The sequence below is a fragment of the Sciurus carolinensis genome, chromosome 8 (assembly GCF_902686445.1).
Source record: "Sciurus carolinensis chromosome 8, mSciCar1.2, whole genome shotgun sequence".
NCBI lineage: Eukaryota > Metazoa > Chordata > Mammalia > Rodentia > Sciuridae > Sciurus > Sciurus carolinensis.
In genome coordinates this window covers 135292036-135310220 of record NC_062220.1, presented here as the reverse complement: position 1 = coordinate 135310220, position 18185 = coordinate 135292036, and the positions used below count along the sequence as shown (strand labels likewise).

The 18185-nt window shown below is 62.3% G+C and overlaps 2 protein-coding genes across 2 annotated transcripts in view; one reads left to right on the top strand and one right to left on the bottom strand.

The window, feature by feature from the left end:
* The window catches only part of Fbxw8 (F-box and WD repeat domain containing 8), a 105616-nt gene extending 102191 nt beyond the window's left edge, over nt 1-3425 (top strand). The window contains exon 11 of the mRNA XM_047561605.1: nt 378-3425. Coding sequence (XP_047417561.1) covers nt 378-522 — 145 coding nt within the window. The 3' untranslated portion in view covers nt 523-3425. The remainder of the gene's footprint in view (nt 1-377) is intronic.
* Nucleotides 3426-7597: 4172 nt separating this feature from the next.
* Nucleotides 7598-18185, bottom strand: part of Tesc (tescalcin) — a 39783-nt gene continuing 29195 nt past the window's right edge. The window contains exons 3-8 of the mRNA XM_047560978.1: nt 17311-17391; nt 14355-14494; nt 13036-13097; nt 12840-12947; nt 10066-10113; nt 7598-7855 (exon numbers count right to left, since the gene is read on the bottom strand). Of these exons, the coding sequence (XP_047416934.1) occupies nt 7778-7855; nt 10066-10113; nt 12840-12947; nt 13036-13097; nt 14355-14494; nt 17311-17391 (517 nt within the window). The 3' untranslated portion in view covers nt 7598-7777. The remainder of the gene's footprint in view (nt 7856-10065; nt 10114-12839; nt 12948-13035; nt 13098-14354; nt 14495-17310; nt 17392-18185) is intronic.

The window sequence follows — 18185 nt, the reverse complement described above, 5'->3', positions numbered from 1 at the left end:
GCGGACCTACGGACCTGCCTGTGCTGAGAGTCCTAGTGCCAGGCTGGTGCTCAGAGCTCCTGTTGAGTCTGCTGGTGACTCAGCTGCCAGTCAGAAGAAATCCCCATGCAGGCGGGCTCAGGTGCCTTTTCTTGGACTGCTGTCCTGGCTCCTCAGTGCCCTGCCGTGAGCTCTCCCCTGCAGCTGACCCGCCCCACATCCAGGGGCCTTGCCTCCACATCCTGCTCTGTTCTAGTCCCAGGATTCTGAGTGTCTGACACACTGTGGGCCCAAAAGTGAATTGCTGTCCCCTCTCAAATGCCTTCTGCACAGATAGAACCCCTGGGGTGAGGGCCAGGGGTGCTGTCCTGACCTCCTGTCCTCTCCGCTTTCTCTAGACACCGGGGGCTGATTCATGCCTATGAGTTTGCAGTGGACCAGCTGGCCTTCCAGAGCCCTCTGCCCGTCTGCCGCTCCTCCTGTGACACCATGACCAGTTACAACTACGACCTTGCGCTGACTTTTCCCTATGACAGTATTTAGTGCCTCATTTGAGAACAGGGAGAAAAATGGGAAGGACCAATTTTTAACCTTTGAAACAACGGGAGAGCGCTCTGCGGGGTGGAAGGTGTTTGGGGACGCCCGCTGCGCCCGAGTGCTTGCAAAGCGTGGGTGTGCGCCCCGGCTCGTTTCATCTCACCTCTCTCTGTGGCTTCGAGGGACACGCTGATGACTCAGACTTCACCTCCTTCCCTCGTGGCCCTTCCCTGGCCCAGCTGGAGGCCTCGTGAGCCGCATGCTCTGCACCACCAGGCTCGGCCGCTCGCTGGCTCCTGCCCTGGCGGCCTCTTCCCAGCCTCAGACCCTTTCAGGAACCTTGTGGCCTTGGGTGTGCTGGTCTCGGGCCTGCAAGGCCTCCTTGGGCTCAGAGATCATGTGCCTACTCAGGGTGGCTTCCTTCAGCTCCACTCACCCCTCCCAGTGTCACCTGGAGAGCAGTGCTTTTTTTTCCATAGCTTTTACCATGATTTATAAGTATATATTTATACAATTATTTCATTAAGGACTATTTTGCTTTCTATTGTGTCCACAATATATGACACAAAGTAAGTATTTTCTCAGTATTCACTGGCTAAGCAGCCATCCTCCAAAGGGAGCAGTAGCGGAGGGACTGCCTTCAACCCGCAAGAGCGCCGGCGAGAGTGGCTTCCCTTCCCACCTTCAGCAAGGCTGATGGTGCTGGCCTCGCGTAAGAGCCCCAGGCTCTGTCCCCAGCCTAAGCTCTGCAGGCAGGCTCGTCGTCAGCAGATGGAGTCCTGAACAACCTGCAGCCCGGAGGAGTCAGAGGCCGTAGGCGTGCCTGGCACCTGTGTGCTTTCAGATGTCCATAGGCCCTGAGGGAACAGGCACAGGGGTGAGGGGTGAGCGCACACGGCCAGCTCCCTGACCCCAGCGCAGAGCAGTTAGAGAGCAACACCAGGCAAAGGAATAGACGTGTGCCGGGGTTCCACACGCTCAGAGCTGGAGTTAAGAGTGTTGCTAATAGAGAGCGGAGATGCGCATCCTCTGTCCCAGGGCGTTGGAGACAGTGAACATCCAGAGCAGGGGCTGAGCTGAGAGGAGAAGTGACCCAGGGGAGATGGGGCCTCATCACGGATGCTCAGGAGAGGCCCCGGGCCCAGAGAAAGTGGAGGAAGGAGGTTGAAAGCTCAGAGCAGACACGAAGACAAATTGTGCAGCTCTTGATAAAGAAGGTGTAAGGACGGTTAGGGACAGAAAAATGCTGACCTCAGCATGAGAGTCACCTGCCACACTCATCGGAGGAGAAGTGAGCATGGATCCCCGGGCTGGGAAGGAATCCAGGGCCCCCACCAGGCGGGTGCTGAGGCTTGGGGAGGGTCTGGGCTTGCTCACGTCAGCGCCCCTCAACACCCCTCTCCAGCTGGCCAGGAGAACCAGCAGATGAAGAGCCACCGCAGGGAGCTGTACTCCAGCCCAGCGAGACCGCCCCTCAGCCTGCCTCGCAGCACCCGGCGCCCTGCTGGTCTTCTTTTACCTTTTTTTTTTTTTTTTTCTGTAGTTGCATGTGCACGGCGTGCCTTTATCTTGTTTTTATGTGCGCTCGGCATCGAACCCGGCGCCTCACGCGTGCTCGGCAAGTGCTGGGCCACAGAGCTGCATCCCAGCCCTCGCTTGGGTTCTCCAGCCAGCCACCCCCCGCAGTGGCCTTCCGTGCCCCACTCCTGCCAACCGTGCTTGGCTTCTCTCCCACAGTGGGCCACGGCAGAAGTTTCTCCTCGGAAGCAGCTCCTTCCAGTCTGAGCCCTTCATTCTGTGGGTACAGATCATTGACACAGCCAAACGAGATGCAGAAAATTTTTTCTTAAATTAAAAACAGCTTTAAACTACTAGTATTCCCTGCTAATAGCCCAAGTCTCCCACTCAGGAAAGTAGCCCGGAATTTTGAAGGAGAATCATTAGCCCCACACCGAAATCTTCAAGGCATGCCAAATTCAGTCTGTTTTCAGCAGAATAAGCCGCCCTGACGGGGAAGGTACGCGGAAGGTAAGCCAACCTCTGTGGTGAGGAAAGGCCGGGCCGGCCACCACCCCGTCGTATCCCTGCCGGCTCCTGCGTCTCGGTGCGTGCTGAGTGGATTTGGCATCTGCATTTCCTTTTAGTGCTTCTGCTGCTCAAACTCTTCCTCCCGTGCTCTCCCCAGCTGAAGACTCCAGCGTGCCACAGGGGTGGTGGTAGGCAGCACACTACAGGGTCTCATCCCCAAACGCGGATGTGCCGCCTGCCTTTATCTGCTCTGCTGTTAAACCTTTGGAACTTTCTCACTGCTCAAGTTGTCTGAACGCCCGGGCAGGGTGCACAGCGGCAGGCCCTGCGCGGCACAGAACCAGCTCCCTCACTATTTTCTCTCAGCCGGGTCTTCCTGAGCCTCCACACAGGCAGTCCCAGTCTAGGGTCAGAGGTCCACAGTGTGACCCACGCAGCCTCCAGTGTGACTATTTTCAAGGACAACAGTTCCCTGTCATTGCATTGAAGGGTCTGAATCCCCCTTCCCCCCGCGCTCCCTCCGCTCCTGCCTGTGTCTGCCTTGGTCCGGGCAGTGAGTCACACTTAGAAGCTCTCCTAGGGACACAGCATCTTCCTGTCCTGGCCAACTGCTCGGGCTTCGCTGATCAAAGAAGAAACTGGATCTCCCCAGCAGTGGCAGTTTGGTCCTTTCTGGAAGAGAAAGGGGACACCCCTCTCTGACCCCTATCCCCTGAGAACTCAAGACCTTGAGTTTAACCCCTTAAGTCCCAAGTTTTCCAGTCCACAAATCTTTCAATGACATTGACCCAGGTGCATTAAAATAGATTGGAACTCAACCTAGAGCTCATGTCCTCTCATATATAAAATATATTTTTTCAGATACTCGATTTTTCTCAAAATAGAATGCTGAAAACATTTATTTCAAAAGTACTTTTTTTTTCTTCTCCTCAAATTGTATTTATGGTTGTCCCACACCTGGGATGACGGGACTTAGCGGGTGAAGCGGGTGGCACTTCCCCTTGTTAGGTGGCCAGCATCATCGCTGCAGGCCAGCTCTGCTCAGAGTCGTGCAGAGACCGCTTACCCTCGTGAAGGTGCATCTCCTGACGACTGGCGGCTGCTGTGAGGAGGGCCGGTGACAGTGGCCCAGACAGGGCTGTCTCGGTCCCGACCGGGCCCTTGCTCTGCAGAGCAGCTGCAGAGCAGCAAGCGGATGGTGCTGGCCGGCCCAGGCCACGGTGCTGCGAGCCACTCAGACCTGCCCACGCCACCCTTCGCAGCCAGGCCAGATGGTTACCTGGCTACCGCAGCAGGGCCTGCGGCGACTTGGACAGAGTCGCCTCTAATGTGCAATGGCAGATTCCCTCTTGCTAGGCTCCAGCGTGTGCCACGCGGGTGCCGGCCTGCCTTTGGCCTCTGATGTTGAATGTGAGCTTCCAGAAGCAGCCATTTGCTCTGCACTGGGAGCCTTTCTGTTCCGAGGGAGGAGGGGAGAAGGCCCTGCCCTCCGCAGCTGAGCCCTGCCCAGCTTTCCTTCCTTGCCCAGTGTGAGCACGAGCGTTGCTTTGTTGCTTCTCTAGGATGAAGGCGGTGGCGAGCCCCTCGCAGGCTCCTTGACCTCACTCCGCCCCACCGGAACAGCCCTCGGGTGCGCACACTAAGCACGAGCTCTGACTTCTGTCAGCAGGCAGACTGGGAAGCTGGGCAGCCACTGTCCTCCGGGGCCATGTCCACCCACCGCCGACCCTGCTGGCAGAGCGGGAGACAAAGGTGCTTGTGGGCCTGGCTCCTCCCGCTCAGCTCGCCGGGCCTGGTCGTGGTCACCGTGGGAGGACAGCCCGCGAGCCAGTGTGCAGCGGCCTCGCCCGGGCAACCTGTATTTTTAACTCCATCAGCTCCTTGGGTCGCAGCGCCCCTGGCAGCACATCAGAATCCCGCCTTGGCAGTGGCAGGGAGGTGCCGGCACGCACGACGGCTGTGGCAAGGACCAGCCCCATGGGTGGCCCCTCTCCTGGTACCAAACAAAGGGACTCTCCAGTCCTTTGGACCAGAAAATAGTAGTTTTGTTAAAGTCTTGCACTACTTCGTTCTGTAAGAGGCCAGAACTGGAGGCTGTGGTGACCTGGCTGTGTGCTCATCATAGTTCATGTTAATGTGGCCGTTGCTGGTGTCCCCAGAGCTGCCCTTCAGGTTCCCATTACGTGGCGCTTTTGTATACCTACCAAACTAGTGGGATTGTGTCAAACCACCATATTCCTGCAACATTGAAAAAGCCAGCTTTCCCCTTGGCAACTTGCAGTATAGAACTAGGACCCACCTGCAGCTTGACTCCCAGCAATGACTCAAGAACACGGAGAAAGTGGCCTCTGCCCAGCAGCGAGGACGCTGTCCCCGCTCAGTGTCCTCCACCCACTGCCTGTGACTGTAGAGTACCTCATGGACATCCTGCAAATATTTGACTTAGTACTGAGTTCTGCCCAGTTCCTTTTAATCACTTGCACGTCCTGGAAAAGCTTTCAGCACAAATACCACCCACTGGGGCAGCCACAGGTGAGACACCCCCGTCATTTGGTTCATGTCCCCATCCAGGGATGAGGACTGGCTGCATTCGGTCAGGGTCTGTGCAGCCAGAAATCCCCCCTGGGACAGTCCACAGGTGAGAGGAGCCGTTCCCAAGCCACCTGCTTCCTTCCCGCCATGCAGACTTCAGTCACCAGACCCAGGCCCAGAGCAGCAGCCCTGAGTGCTTGACGGTCAGGGGCCCTGGGGAATTGGCCTGCTCTGCCGGGCGGCGTTTGCACCCGGGAGCTGGCAGAGAGGTCCCGGTGACTCGTGCCCCTCGCTGGTGGGAAGGCACCCTGCCCTGGGGGGAGAAGACCCCCTCGGTGCTCCTGAGCAGGGCGCTTCCTTCTGAGCAGCGTGGATGGGCCCGTCGTGAAGGTCTCCTCTAATCCGCTGTGGCCCAGGGCGGCCGCCCCCGGCGGTCCGCAGCAGCAAGCTCGTTTGATGCGTGCCCGGTGTGGCCTCATCTCCCCAACTCCGGGTGCAGGGGGCTGAAGGAGGGTTGTCTATTATTTATGAAAAGCATTTTACATTCATGAATTGCCTTTGTTGAAAAGAACAAAATAGCAAGTTGGGACTGTCACTCGGGCTGTCAGCCTGCTTAGACTCGCTGGGGCCAGAGGACAGGGAGGCCAGGAGAGCGTGTCCCCACTTCCCGGGCAGGAGCTCACGATGCTGCAGACCCCCACCTGCTGTCCTGGTGGCTTTCTAGATCTTCAGTGTGCAGCCCAGGAGCTAAGAGGACCCGAGGGCCGGGGGCCGTGGGGGAGGCCATCCTCCCCAGGAAGCTAGCTGCGTTCTCCCGGGAAGGGGGCAGGGTTTTGCCACTGGACAGCGGGAAGCGGAGGCCGCCACCTCCGCTCCTGCTCTCGCCAAGTGCACACGGTTCCCGAGTTAAGTCCCGACCCGAGCAGCAGGTCCCTGGCAGTGGCTTCAGGCTCTCTTACCCACGCTGAGCTGTGCGGCCTCTGACCCCCGCGGCAGGCAGCTGGGTCTGCGCTGCAGACTGGCCTTCCTCAGACGCCCTGCTGGCTCCACATCACAGCCAGGCACCTGCTTCAGCCGGGCCTGCTGGTCCCCAAACTCCTCTTCCCTCCTCTTCCCTTTAGGCTGTCCCTGGGCACAGCCCCTTGAGCTCAGCACACTGCTGTGGTTTGCCTTTCAAATTTTAGCACCAGCTTGTCCCTCGGCCCCAGCAGCAGCCTGCAGACACCCCGTGTGCCAGGAAGTTGGTGTTTGCTGCACCTCTTAACCCGGGACACACCCACGTGCCTAGAGTCACCTCAGACTCCTCATTCGGGGGCTGCAAGAGCCTGCTTCACACAGCTCAGCCCTCTGGGGACACCAGGGCCTGCCATCACCTGGCTGGGACAACCACCTGCAGGCAGGTGGCTGGGGACCCCGTCCAAAGCCCAGAGACAGGAGGCTCCCTGGCAGCCTCACGCGAAGCACTGTCACCGACCACACAGAACAGCCACGCCTGGTGCTGCGGTTTGTGAAGCGCAGGGAGCTGAGAACAGGTGCCTGCTGCTCGTGGGCAGCACCCAGCCGTGGGCAGCACCCAGCCCGGAGGACGTCAGCGGGGCTGCTGCAGCGGTCTCTGCAGGGGACGGTCAGCCGGGCGTGGGCCCACGGCTGCCTGTCTGTGCCTTTTGCACCCTGAACCCCAAGGCCAGGGTCTGAGCAGATACGGAAGAGCACACTCGACCCGAAGACTGGCCAGAGGACCAAGCACGCGGAGAGCAGTGGCCGGCGATCAGGAGCACCTGCTGGAAGGCTGGCAGGCCACCTCCAGGCAGTGTCAACAGGAGCGGGGCGCCTGAAGGGGACCGCCAGCAGGCGGCCGGAGGAAGAACGCACAGCCCCGGCCACTGCCCCGGGCCAGCAGGCACGCACTCGGCCAGCTGCGGGGACCCAGGGCAGCAGAGACGGCGCGGTCAGCAGGGGCTCGCAGCTCGCAGCTCCACGTGGCCCTCCGCCCACCCTCCCACCATCGCTGACCAGGACCAACCTTCTTCCATTCAGAAGGCGACGGCCGGAGTCCAGGGAGAGGCTTACCCGACGCTTCCCTGGCCTCTGCTGCCTGCGTGGGGACCAGAGTCCCGGGTGTGCGGCGGGCCAGCCCAACAGGAGCCTGGACGGGCAGCCCCGGTCACAGGCCTCCCCACCATCAGAGCCTGGGGTCCGCAGCCAGCCCGCTGGAACCCCAGGGCCCGTGGCCGGCGTGGCGCACGCCAGGGCTGCCCCTGTGCGAAGGCTGCTCAGGACCTTGAGGAAGCCCCTCCGCCCAAGCCCCGGCCCCACTGGACACGCGGAGCAGAGCGGCGCTTCCGGGCTTATGGCCTGGCAGGAGGCAGGTGGACTGTGCGCCAGGAAAGCAGCTCACGCCGGACGGAGGCACCGGAATCAACCCGCCTCCACACCAGCCCTCGACCATGATCCGCCCCCGCCTGCTCCCCGGCCACCCCACGGCCGGCCGCTGAACGCGTGAGGAAGGGACGGCAGCGCGCTCATTAACAAACCTCCTTTTATTATTGTCACTAGAGATAAAAACAGCCAGTCCCACATACCATACCCTGGGTGGCACAGGAGGGCGCGAGCAGCCATGTTCACAGGAGCCGCCGCCAAGGCCGCCCGCCAGGCCTGGGCCGCTCCAGCCTCGCTCGGCAGCTTCTCCAAGGCAGCGCGGTCAGTGGCAGAGGGCGATGGTTTCCATGTTAAGGAAGCGGACGTGCATCTTGGTCTCGATGTCGATTCCCTGCCAGATCTGGAGGGACCGGGCGGCATTAGGGCGGCCGCTCCTGGCAGCGGGGTCCCGTGCTCCCCTGCCTCCCGCCCACCCTCCTCTGCCCCCAGCTGAGGCGCGGGCAGGTGAGAGCCAGGGGCTGTTTTGGGACCGAGCTGAGCCAGGAAGAACAAATCCCATCTGTCTTCCTGCCGCGAATTCCGGCTGTGACATTTGGATGCTTCCTGAGACTGTCGCAGCCGCTGTGATGAAGTGCGGGCGCGCGCCCTGCCGGCACTTCCACCTCGCCCTCACCCAACGCCCCTCCATCCCACGACGTGGGGACGGCCCCGCCCGCCGCCACCCTGCAGAACACGGGGGGACTCGGGTGGAATCGGCCTCCTGGGACTTTGTGAGCTCGCAGGGGCTGTGAGGCTGCGAGGCGTGAGCAGGCCACCATCGTGCATGAGAAGCACACCAGTCTGGTCACTGTGACCACCGAGAGGTCACCACGTTCCACCAGACAGCTCGTGCCCGGGAGAGGCGACTCCTCCCTAACCTTCATGCCCAGGCCACACACCTGGCACTGCGGTCACCATCTGCTCTGGCCAGGGCGCCGGCACTGTCCCCAGCACCCCCACAGCCACGCTCTCCCCTACTCCTTGGCAGCCCCGGCCAGGGTGCCACAGATGGGAGATGCGCAAGGCGCGGAGGGCCGCCTCCCTGCTCGTGTGAGCGCGTCCAGCTCTCACGCTGTCACCCAGCATCGGGACAGTCAGAGCCACCAGGGCACCGAGGGACAGGGGGCCGTGGGACCTTCCCGTCACTGCCCACGTCTACCAGGCGTTCCCCAGTCCCTGCACCTGACCTGGGTGCTGTGAGGGACGCAGGACAAATCTGGTCCCAGCCGAGCAGCTCCGTTCACTGGGGGATGAGAGGGTCTCCAGAGGGGCGCCTGGCCCCAGGGTGGTGTCTGCTAAGTGCTGGGCAGCAGCTTGGTGGCCACTGCCACTGGAAGGGACCAGGAGGGGCGGGGGAGGGGAGGGGACCTGGTTTGTCATGAAAGAGCCCCAGGTGAAGGGACAGGTTTGAGAAACCTTCGGGGCAAAGAAGAAATCCATGGCCTCTCCTTCCCTAGCCTCCCTGCCTCCCCGGCTTCTAGGTCCTCCTGCTGTCTTGCTTGGGGATCACTTCCCTGCGCCAGCAGGCCCCAGTGTGGGCCAGAGCCACCCTCTGCAACCACAGATCTGGCCTGCCCCTGTCCACCCGCCCACCCAGTCCCGAGATGGGGGCCAACGCATGACCCATGACCCAGCAGTCCCCTCTGGGCTTCTTGCAGCTGGGTTTGTGCGTCCTGCCCCGTCACCTGCCTCCCCGTGCATCTGCAGGTGGGTGGCCAGGTCGGAGGCAGACTTGGAGGGGAGCCCTCGGCCCGGGTCCCGCCCCACTCCGGGCCTGTGCTGTGTGGCTGGACCCGGGGCCCCTCCAGGTTCTGTTCTGCCCTGGCCCCGTCTCCCTCAGCTCCCAGGAAGGCTGGGGAGACCCGGTTTTGAGGAAGCAGGCAGGTTCTTCAGAGATCTCGGTTATCCACGCGCTGAGGAGCTGGTCTGAACTCCCTGCCCCAGAGCACTACCGCCATCGGCAAAGGCCAGCACCAGCTCACCACCTGCCCCGGGCCGGAGATCCACCATGGAGGGAGGGCGAGCGAGCCGCGGCCATTTAAGAATGACACGGAGACACAGTGAGGCGGCCCGAGGCAGAGCGCGAGCCGTCTTCCAGGCCCAGGAGGCTTCCAGGGTCCCTGCTCCACTGCGACCAGGGCTCGCCTCTGGGAAGGCGGGGGTCCCAAGAGGGACAGAAATGGACCTTTCAGGGCTGGGGTGTAGCTCAGTGGTAGAGCGCTTGCTCGCATGGCGCAGCACTGTTTGATTGCCAGCACCGTGTGTAATGAAAGGTCCATCAACAGCTAAAAAACATTTTAAAAAAAGAAATTGAGCTTTCATTGTCTACTGCTCAAGGTGCTCTGGTCGTGTGCAAAAATCACCTTTTGATAAAAATCGGTGAAGCCAGTTTAAAGCATCTTCAAGGCCCTTTCAACTTCAAGGGTCTGCTGGTCGCTGGTCCCTGGCGCCCTGCCCCTCACCCCTCAGGGCAGTTCAGACCATGTCTTCTGACCAGCAGCTGCGCAAGGCCCTCGAGGGGCTCCCCGAAGCCCCCACGCCCAGACACCTCCGTTCCTCCCCGGCACCCACCTTCAGGAAGTCCTCAAAGGTGATCCCCTCATACACTTGATCCGGTTCCTGGGGAAAGAGCGCAGGGCAGAGGCTGAGCAGCGGTCTCGCCCTCCGCTGGGTCTGCCTCCCTCCCCCACCCCCAGGACGGTCGGGGCTGCTTTCGGGGTCACTCTTCTCCAGCCAGTCCAGTCACCCTGAACCCCAACATCCTGCTTGAGGCTGGTGCAGGCTCACCAAGGCCCTCCCCTCACCCTCCCCAGAAATGTCTGGTGGAGAAGGGTGGGCGAGGCCCGGGGCCTCCCTCCCCACAGTGCCCACCTCCCCTCGCCCCCGGCCGCCCAGCTGCCAGGACACCTCCCCCACCTCGGTCTGACCACATCGTCCCCGGCTCCGATAAGGGCTATTCTAGGCTAATCTGCGCTCACAGACCCCCGGGGAAAGTGGCTGGCCTCCGCGGCCCAGCCCTCGTGCCCATGAGTCACCATGATAGCGTCCAGACACCCGGAGGCGGGGCCCAGGGTGGCGAGTGGCGAGTGGCAGCCTTGGCCTGGCTCCCGAGCCTCTGGCCAAGTGTGTTTGGCGGTGCCCGTCTCGCTCTGTCCTTTCCTCTCTGGGACACGGGGGACCACACAGGGGCTCCCGCCCCTTTCAATTCTACACTTGGGCTCTGACAACCTCGTATCCCAAAACCTCACCCCAAGCACCTTTGTGACAGTGAACACCCAGCTAACGGCCCAAGTGTCCCTCACTAGAAGGCCGCACTGCTGCCACCACGTAGCTATTGAGAGGGTCATTCACTCAGGCAGATGCAGAGCAGCCTTGGCGGCAGGAGCAGAGTGGGAGAAGACCCACGCCAACTGGGACAAGCGGCTGCAGACGGGGTGCCCGCAAACAGCTCCCCAGACCCTGGCCGGGCCCTGCCACCAGCGCATGGACGTGTGGGTCGCTGCGGGAGAGGCCGGCCGCGGCGCTGGGAGTTCATTTTGTGTGAATCAGTCAGGGTTGGGGTGGAGCTTGGGCAGCGCGTGCTTAGTACGCCCAAGGCCCTGGGTTCCATCCCCAGCATCGAAACAGAAAAGCATCAAAGCACAATATGGAGGACACACAAGCGACGCTTGGGCTTCTGGAGAAACCAGTGTGGCTCCCTGCAGGGGGAGCCGGGCCTCAGGGTCCAGCACACGGCACCCTGCAAATCAGAGAAACCGCCGGGCCCAACGTTCTGGGGGTCTCCCAGCCACAGCCTCAGAGCTTCACCCCGACACCAGGTGGGCTCCATCCTGGAACCCGCCTTACAGATGACACTACAGGGTGCAGAGGCCACTGCTGGGCACAGGCCGGCAAGGGCTGCTCCTGGCGGACAGGACTCTGACCCTTCGGCTGCTGCTTTGCTTTTAAAAAACATTTATAAAACCACCAGCTCTCCACGGCCCCAGGTTCCTTCCTTCCTGCTCTTGAGCGTGGAGGAGTGGCCGCCCTGGGCCCCGGGGCCGTCCGAGGGCGCCAACTGTGGCCAGAGACCAGGGCTGGAGGGGAAGCCCGGCACGGTCAGAAATGTCACGCGTCCTCAGAGGCCAGAAGGCGCTGAATGGACGGGGCTGCACAGGGCAGAGTGCTATTTATCTGTGATGCTGACACCAGAAAACACGGGACAGGCTCCCAGAGGACCCAGGGAGATGTGCACGTGGGCCTTGGCTGCTTCCCGGCTCCACGGGCTGCTCCCCACCCGGCCAGGGGCCCCGAGCTGCTGGACGCCCGCTAGGGACGCCAGCTTGGGCTTGGGAGGCCTCCCTTTGCGGGCGGCTCTGATTCGATGCAGCGCAGACGCCAGCTGCCAGCAATTTTACTCCCCCAATTAAGAAAACCGTCGCCAAGTGAAGCTGGAGCGGGGCAGGGAGCAATTTGAAGAAGGAGAGCGTAATTAAATCAAGTGGGATTTGGCTCCACAACCCAGCGGGGATCCGGGCTCTCCACTCGGGTGGCGAGCCCTTTCCTGCAGCGGCTGATGTGCGGAGTGGGTGGTTTCTCCGAGGCCAGAGCCTCCCTCTGGGCCCAAGAAGCAGACATAAACCAGGGCAGCGAGATGACCACAGCCCGCGCCCTGGGCTGGATCAGCAGCTGGCGGCCTTGGGCACAAACAGCAGGGTCCCTCAGGAAATCCCCCTCCACCTGGGGCAGGGCTGAACCCAGCCATCCAAGTGTCTAGACTCAGCCACGCGCTGCCAAGAGGCGAGAACCTCGTTGGGACCCATGGAACCCCGTTGAGATGTCACCTGACTGCCTGAGCCGTCCCCTGGGGCTTGGAGCCCCTGAGTGGGGCTGGTGGGCTGCACCCAGCCCTGCAAGAGTCAGTCCACCCAGCACAGAGAGGGCTCAGCCTCGGTTTCCCACCAGTGAAGTGAGGCCAACAAGGGACCAGGGGTGGCGGAGGACGGGCCCCACCTCAGCCCTTTGGTCTGACTCGGGACCAGGTGGGCTCCCAGCCCGAGGGACAGGCCCCTGCTGGCCCTGCCTGAGGCCAGAGAGCACCACTGAGTCATTAAGACAAAACGTGAGGGGGCTAACAGCAGCACCTGCCTGGGCGGGAGGCCCCGAGCCCTGGGACCCTGCACCCTGCCGGGTCCCACGGCTCCCTGGAGGGTCGGAGCTGTTCCAGGCCCGGCCGGTCAGCAGGGAGCAGGACAGGCATGGCCCTGCGCTCGGGCCTCCCAGACGCACCACACCCGGGGAAGAGGCGTCCCGCGGGCTCGGGGAGAGCGGCGGCGGGAGGGACGGGGCGGACCGAGGGCGCTCACCATCTGGCCCACGCACACGCTGGCCGCCTCCATCATGGCGCCGTCCGCGATGGAGCGGGCCGACTCCTTCTCGATGTGGGGGTTTCCGGACAGCAGCTCCTCCACCACCTGCCGGTGGGGCGGAGACAAACGGTGACCTCGCGCCTCCGCGCCAAGGGCAGGGGCGCGGCGGGCAGGGCGGAGGAGCATACTTTACATTTCGATATTCTTCCAGGGTGATGCGGCCGTCGCTGTCCGAGTCGTACATGTGGAACAGAACTGGGGCGCCAGGGAGAGAGGGGCCATCAGCGGAGCCAGGCCCTGCCGGGCTCACCGTCCCGCACCCCACGCTGAACCTACACCAGACCGGACATCGAGAACACAGGCCACGCGGCCCCACGGGCCACTTCCCGGTGGGGTGGCCTTGACCTCAGGCAAGTGACTGAACCACCCTGAGCCTCGGTTTCCCCACCTGTAAAGCGGGAAGCCAGTGTCTTCCTCGGGGTCCTGTGAGCCGAGAGGAGCAGAGCTGTTGGGGTGGGGGGCTCCCTGCACTGAGCCTGGGCCACGGGACCCTCGCCCCGCGACCGCGAAGCCTGAGGGGTGCTGGGATCTCAACACCAGGCCAGGGACCACGTCTGGTCGCTGGGTGGCCCCCGAGGGGCAGCAGGGGCAGCAGCACCCCGGGCCTGCGAGTGAGGTGGCCGCTCCCCGCCAGCCCTGCTGGGCCCTCAGCTGCCCAGTAGCTCTGCGCGGGCTCCTTGTCCAGCCCTGGGCAGAGCTCCCCACGACACCTCGTCCTGGAGCCTCAGGCGACCTGTCCACGCTGGGCAGACCAGCCTCAGCACCAGGACCGCAGCGGCGTCCACCTGACTCCACGGCCCCCGGGACCCCCACCCGGTCCTTGGAGCAAAGCAGAAGCGGGTGGGCGGCTCCCCACAGGATTCCAGAGCTAAACCCAGCCCAGGCCCCTGCTGACATCTTCCCGGTGACGAGACTGAGCCTGGCTGTGGGAGACAGGCGCCGGGAGTCACAGGAAAGTCCCCTGGGGACAAAGGAGATGTGACTTGGGCCACTGCTGGGACCCTGCCTCTCTGGCTGGGCAGGATCACCCCAAAACAGGCTCTGGAGTCAGGGGACAGCAGATGCTCCTGGGGACGCAGGCGGGTCCCGCGCAGACCCTGCTCAGGAAGCTGAGCGGAGGACCCTGGTTTAGGCAGCCCCCCGTGTGTCCAGGAGCGGCACCTCCACACCAGGTTCGAAGCCCAAGGCCACAGAGCCACTGAGTGGAGGGGCCGAATGGAAACCCACGGCTCCACGGCCCCTCCTATCCCAGAAGCCAGGAAGGCTGGGCTGCTCACCGACGTGACCCGGGAGGGGGGACACGCCCCACGCTGCACTTCTAGGGGCTGACCACCCGGACCTGGGCTGGAGTCCCTGACCACCCGCTTCCATGCCCGGCCCGGCCTCCGGCTACAGGGGAGCCCCAGGCGTTGAAGACGTGGGGAACCCGGCCCAGGGCCCTCGGGTACCTACACCTCAGCTTCTCCTTCCGGGACAGCTCCACCTGCTCCTCGCCCAGGGTGGTGTCGATGGGCCGGAAGTAGGACATGATGGTCAGGAAGTCTTCGAAGTTGATCTCGTCGGCCAGGCCGCTGGGCCCCTTGCGCAGGTTCCTGCCGGAGCCCAGGAGGAAGGGGTCATTCGGTGGAAACCTGGATCCAGTCCTTCCATGACCAAGAGCTTGGGAGGGCCTGGCCCAAGCACCTGCCGGTGGCCCCGGGGGCCCAGGAGTACAGAGCCCAGCACCCGCCCCGCCCGCACCCAGCTCCCATCCAGGAGGCCAGCAAGAGGCAGACGCCGACAGCTGTCAAGGACGCGGGGGGTGCGTGGGCCCAGAGAGGCGGGCACAGTGCTGGGGACACAGAGGCACGAGCCACCAACTACCTGCCCATCCTCCCCTTTATCTCAGAGGTCAGCAAACTATAGTCCGTGGGGCCAACTGGGCCTGTCACTTAATTTGTAGGTCACTTATTTTCATAGGGCCCATCAGTAAAAGGGTGTCATCTCACTTTTAAATGACAAAAAAAAAAATCGCAGAAAAGAAAAATCAAAATAATATTCCACAGACTAAATGCCAGGCGCTGTGGGACGCGGCCCCGCGCCCGGCTCACACGCTGTCCAGGAGGCACAGAGCACCAGAGGCCGTGGCCGTGGGCCTCGCACCTCCCTCCCGGGTCCTGGCACAAAGCTGGCCAGCCCCGGATCTGGGTCTCAGTTCCACGTTCCGGTACAGGGACAGCGAGCAGCCCCAGGCCCCGGGGACTCCTGACGGTGACCCTGTACGGCAGGTGCGTGGTGAGCCGCCCACTCCAGACCCGCCACACACAGGCCTCCCTGGCCTCGTCCTCCACGCTCGCCGCTGGGCCCCGGTGCAGCCCCGCCACCCTGCTCCCCGCTTGTGCCGCCAGAAGGGCTTCGCCAAAAGTGAACCGAGCCCCCGGCTCCCCCGTTCTGAGTGACCTCCGCTCCCGCCTGGCCCGGTCCTCGGCACCCCTTCCTGCCTCGCTTTCCTCCTCAGGGCCCCCAAGCGCTGGCCCCTGCCCAGCGTCCTCCCTGGATATGGGTTCTGCGTCCACCTTCCGGCCCTGGGCACGCCTGATGGACAGGTGTCCCCCTCATGCTTCAGGCAGCTCCGTGCCCACAGCCGCCCTCCGACAGCCCTGCAGACCGTCCTGCCCCCTGAGCAAGGCGGCCTGTGCCCAGGTGTGCCCGCTCAGCCTCTGACCAGAGGGGGGTACCAGCCTGCCAGCTCCCCACACCCCGTCCTCCCGGCAGAGGTGGCCACTCAGGCGCTCTGCTTCCTGATCTCCACGAGAGCCACCTCCGTCCACCACACTCCTCCGCCATGTCCTTCCGCCTCACCTGGAGCCCCGAGGAACGGAGCCTGCTGTCTACGGACTGAGACCTCAGAACACCCTCGATGTCACCCACCGGCGTTGGGACCCCGTCCGTGTTCCAGGGAGTCCGGGAAGGAACGCCGCGAAGGCCGCGGCACCTACCAGCATTTAGAACCTCACGGGGCCGAGCCACTGGTGTCCACCAGCGGGGACTCCCCTGCCAGGCCGGCCTTCCTACTGTGATCCCAAGGGGACACAGACTTGGCCACCCCCAGGTTTCACCCTCACGACTGCTCACTTGTGTTTGAATAAATGAATTAGAAAACAATAAAAAAAAATAAAGAAGTGGCCGCCCAGAGCCGTCGGGAGACCCCTGCCCTCCACCCTGGGGGCGCGAGGCACAGCCGGGTCTGCTGCCCAGGACCTCCAGACAGACGGGCCTGAGTCGGCATCCCAGGTCACACGGGTGACAGCTGAGGGCCCAGTGGCCTTGGGCCGTTTTGCTAAAGAATTAAGACAATAAGAGGCACAGGTCTCGCATCAGGGCAAGTCCAGGCCCCGTGAGGCACTGTCTGATCAGGACGGGCTGCGTCCCAGCCCTCGGGGGTCCCTGTGCCCCGTCCTGCCTGGCCACCTCCCAGACGGCAGCCGGGGCGGCTCACGCAGGCCACGGCGGGCAGTCCCTGGAGGGCAGTCCCCGGCCTCCTCACCACGCCCACTTAGCTGGCCTTCGCTTCCCGAGTGCTGTGCAGACACACCGGCCCCCCCGCCCTCCTGCAGGCTGGGTCCCCACTGCTGTGACGGACACGTGGACGCGCACACACTCGGGTCAGGGGCCCACTGGGCCCTGGGCACCCTTCCCACCTTCCTGTCCAGGCCTTCAACCCTCGGTCCCTACAGCCCGAGGCCCGTGTTGACGTCAGGGCCACCTCTCCAGTGGGGGGTGACCTGGTGGCATCTCACTTCTAATGGAATCACAGCGATGGTCACGCGGCGTGTTTTCAGAGAGCAGGTTACAAAGTGGGGGGACTTCCATCTGGGACCCCCTCATTTGAAGGTGTCACTCTGGAGGAAGCCAGCTGCCATCTGTGAGGTCCACAGGATGCCACCCAACAGCCACGAGAAGGAGCCTCCTCCAAAACTCCAGGTGTGACTGCCCCCGCTGACGCCTTGGATAAGTTCATAAAAGAGCCTCAGCTCCCAGCTCATTTGCACCTGGATTCCCGACCCAGAGACACGAGGAGCTGTGAATACTAAGTGTGGGACCAGGGATGTGACTCAGGGGTAGGCACAGGCTTGGCATGCCTGGGGTCCTGGCTTCCACCCCAGCACCACAAAGGAAAGAAGAAGAAAAAAAATACCAAGTTTTGGGTCATTTGTTATGCAGCCAGAACTGACTGATACAGAAGCCCAGAGAGACCAGGTAAGCTGCCCAGCACTGCCCAGCTCTGAATCTACAACCATCTGACCCCAAACCCAACGTGGCCCCAACAATCGGCATTGGCTCACGAGGCTGCTCTGAGCACACAGGTGCCACAAGTTCCAAAGGACGAGGTGACCTTCCATCGGGCAGTTGAGGGGAAAGAGCCCACCTGTTGTCAAAGAAGGCACGGATGATTTTGGATCGGATCGGGTTGAGCTCCAGGTCGGGGACGTTGTTGAAGTTCTCCTTGCTGTTTCCGAGTTGAAGAAACACCAGGAAAAGAAGAAGAAAGCAATCGTCAGCCAGGGTCCCCCTCACGTACCCAGCTGCGCTGTTTCATCCCTAACAGGCCCCACGAGGGACAGTGCAGAGTTGAGGGGGTTGGAATGGGCCCCCCCTCTCACCTGCAGACCGAGCAGGAGGATCTGGAGACTTGAGAATCAGAGACTCTAGACACTCATGCAGATACGGAGGATGTGCACCCTGTTCTGGATGCCCATCCTCAGGCCCCAGGAAGGGAACCCCTGCTTTGGCTGCTCTGAGCTCTGAGCAGCAACATGCTGGCTTAGAGCTTTGGAAAATAGCCTGGCAGTTCCTCAAAAGCTAAACAGAGTCACCATGTGAACCGGCACCACCACTCCTAGATAGGAGCCCAAGGGAACTAAACACTGTACTTGAACTTCATAGCAACATTACCACGGTAGCCAGAGGAGGAACTGTCCAGATGTCTGCCGGCTGGTGAATGGGCGGACTGTGGTATGTCCATTCAGTGGACTACGACTCAGCCCTAACAGGCAACGATTCCTGCTCCAACCCAGAGCAGCCTCAAAGACACGATGGCGAGTGAAATTACCAGTCATAAACAGTCTCGTACGTTATAACTGCACTTAAATAAAGCGTCCCCAGCAGGCCAGTCCATGGAGACAGAGAGGGTTGTCAGGGGTTGAGGTTGGAGGCTGGAGAGTGACGACTGAGGGAATTTGGCTTCTTTTGGAGGTGACATCAGTGTTCCGGGATTGAAGGTGGTGTTGGGTGCACGACTCT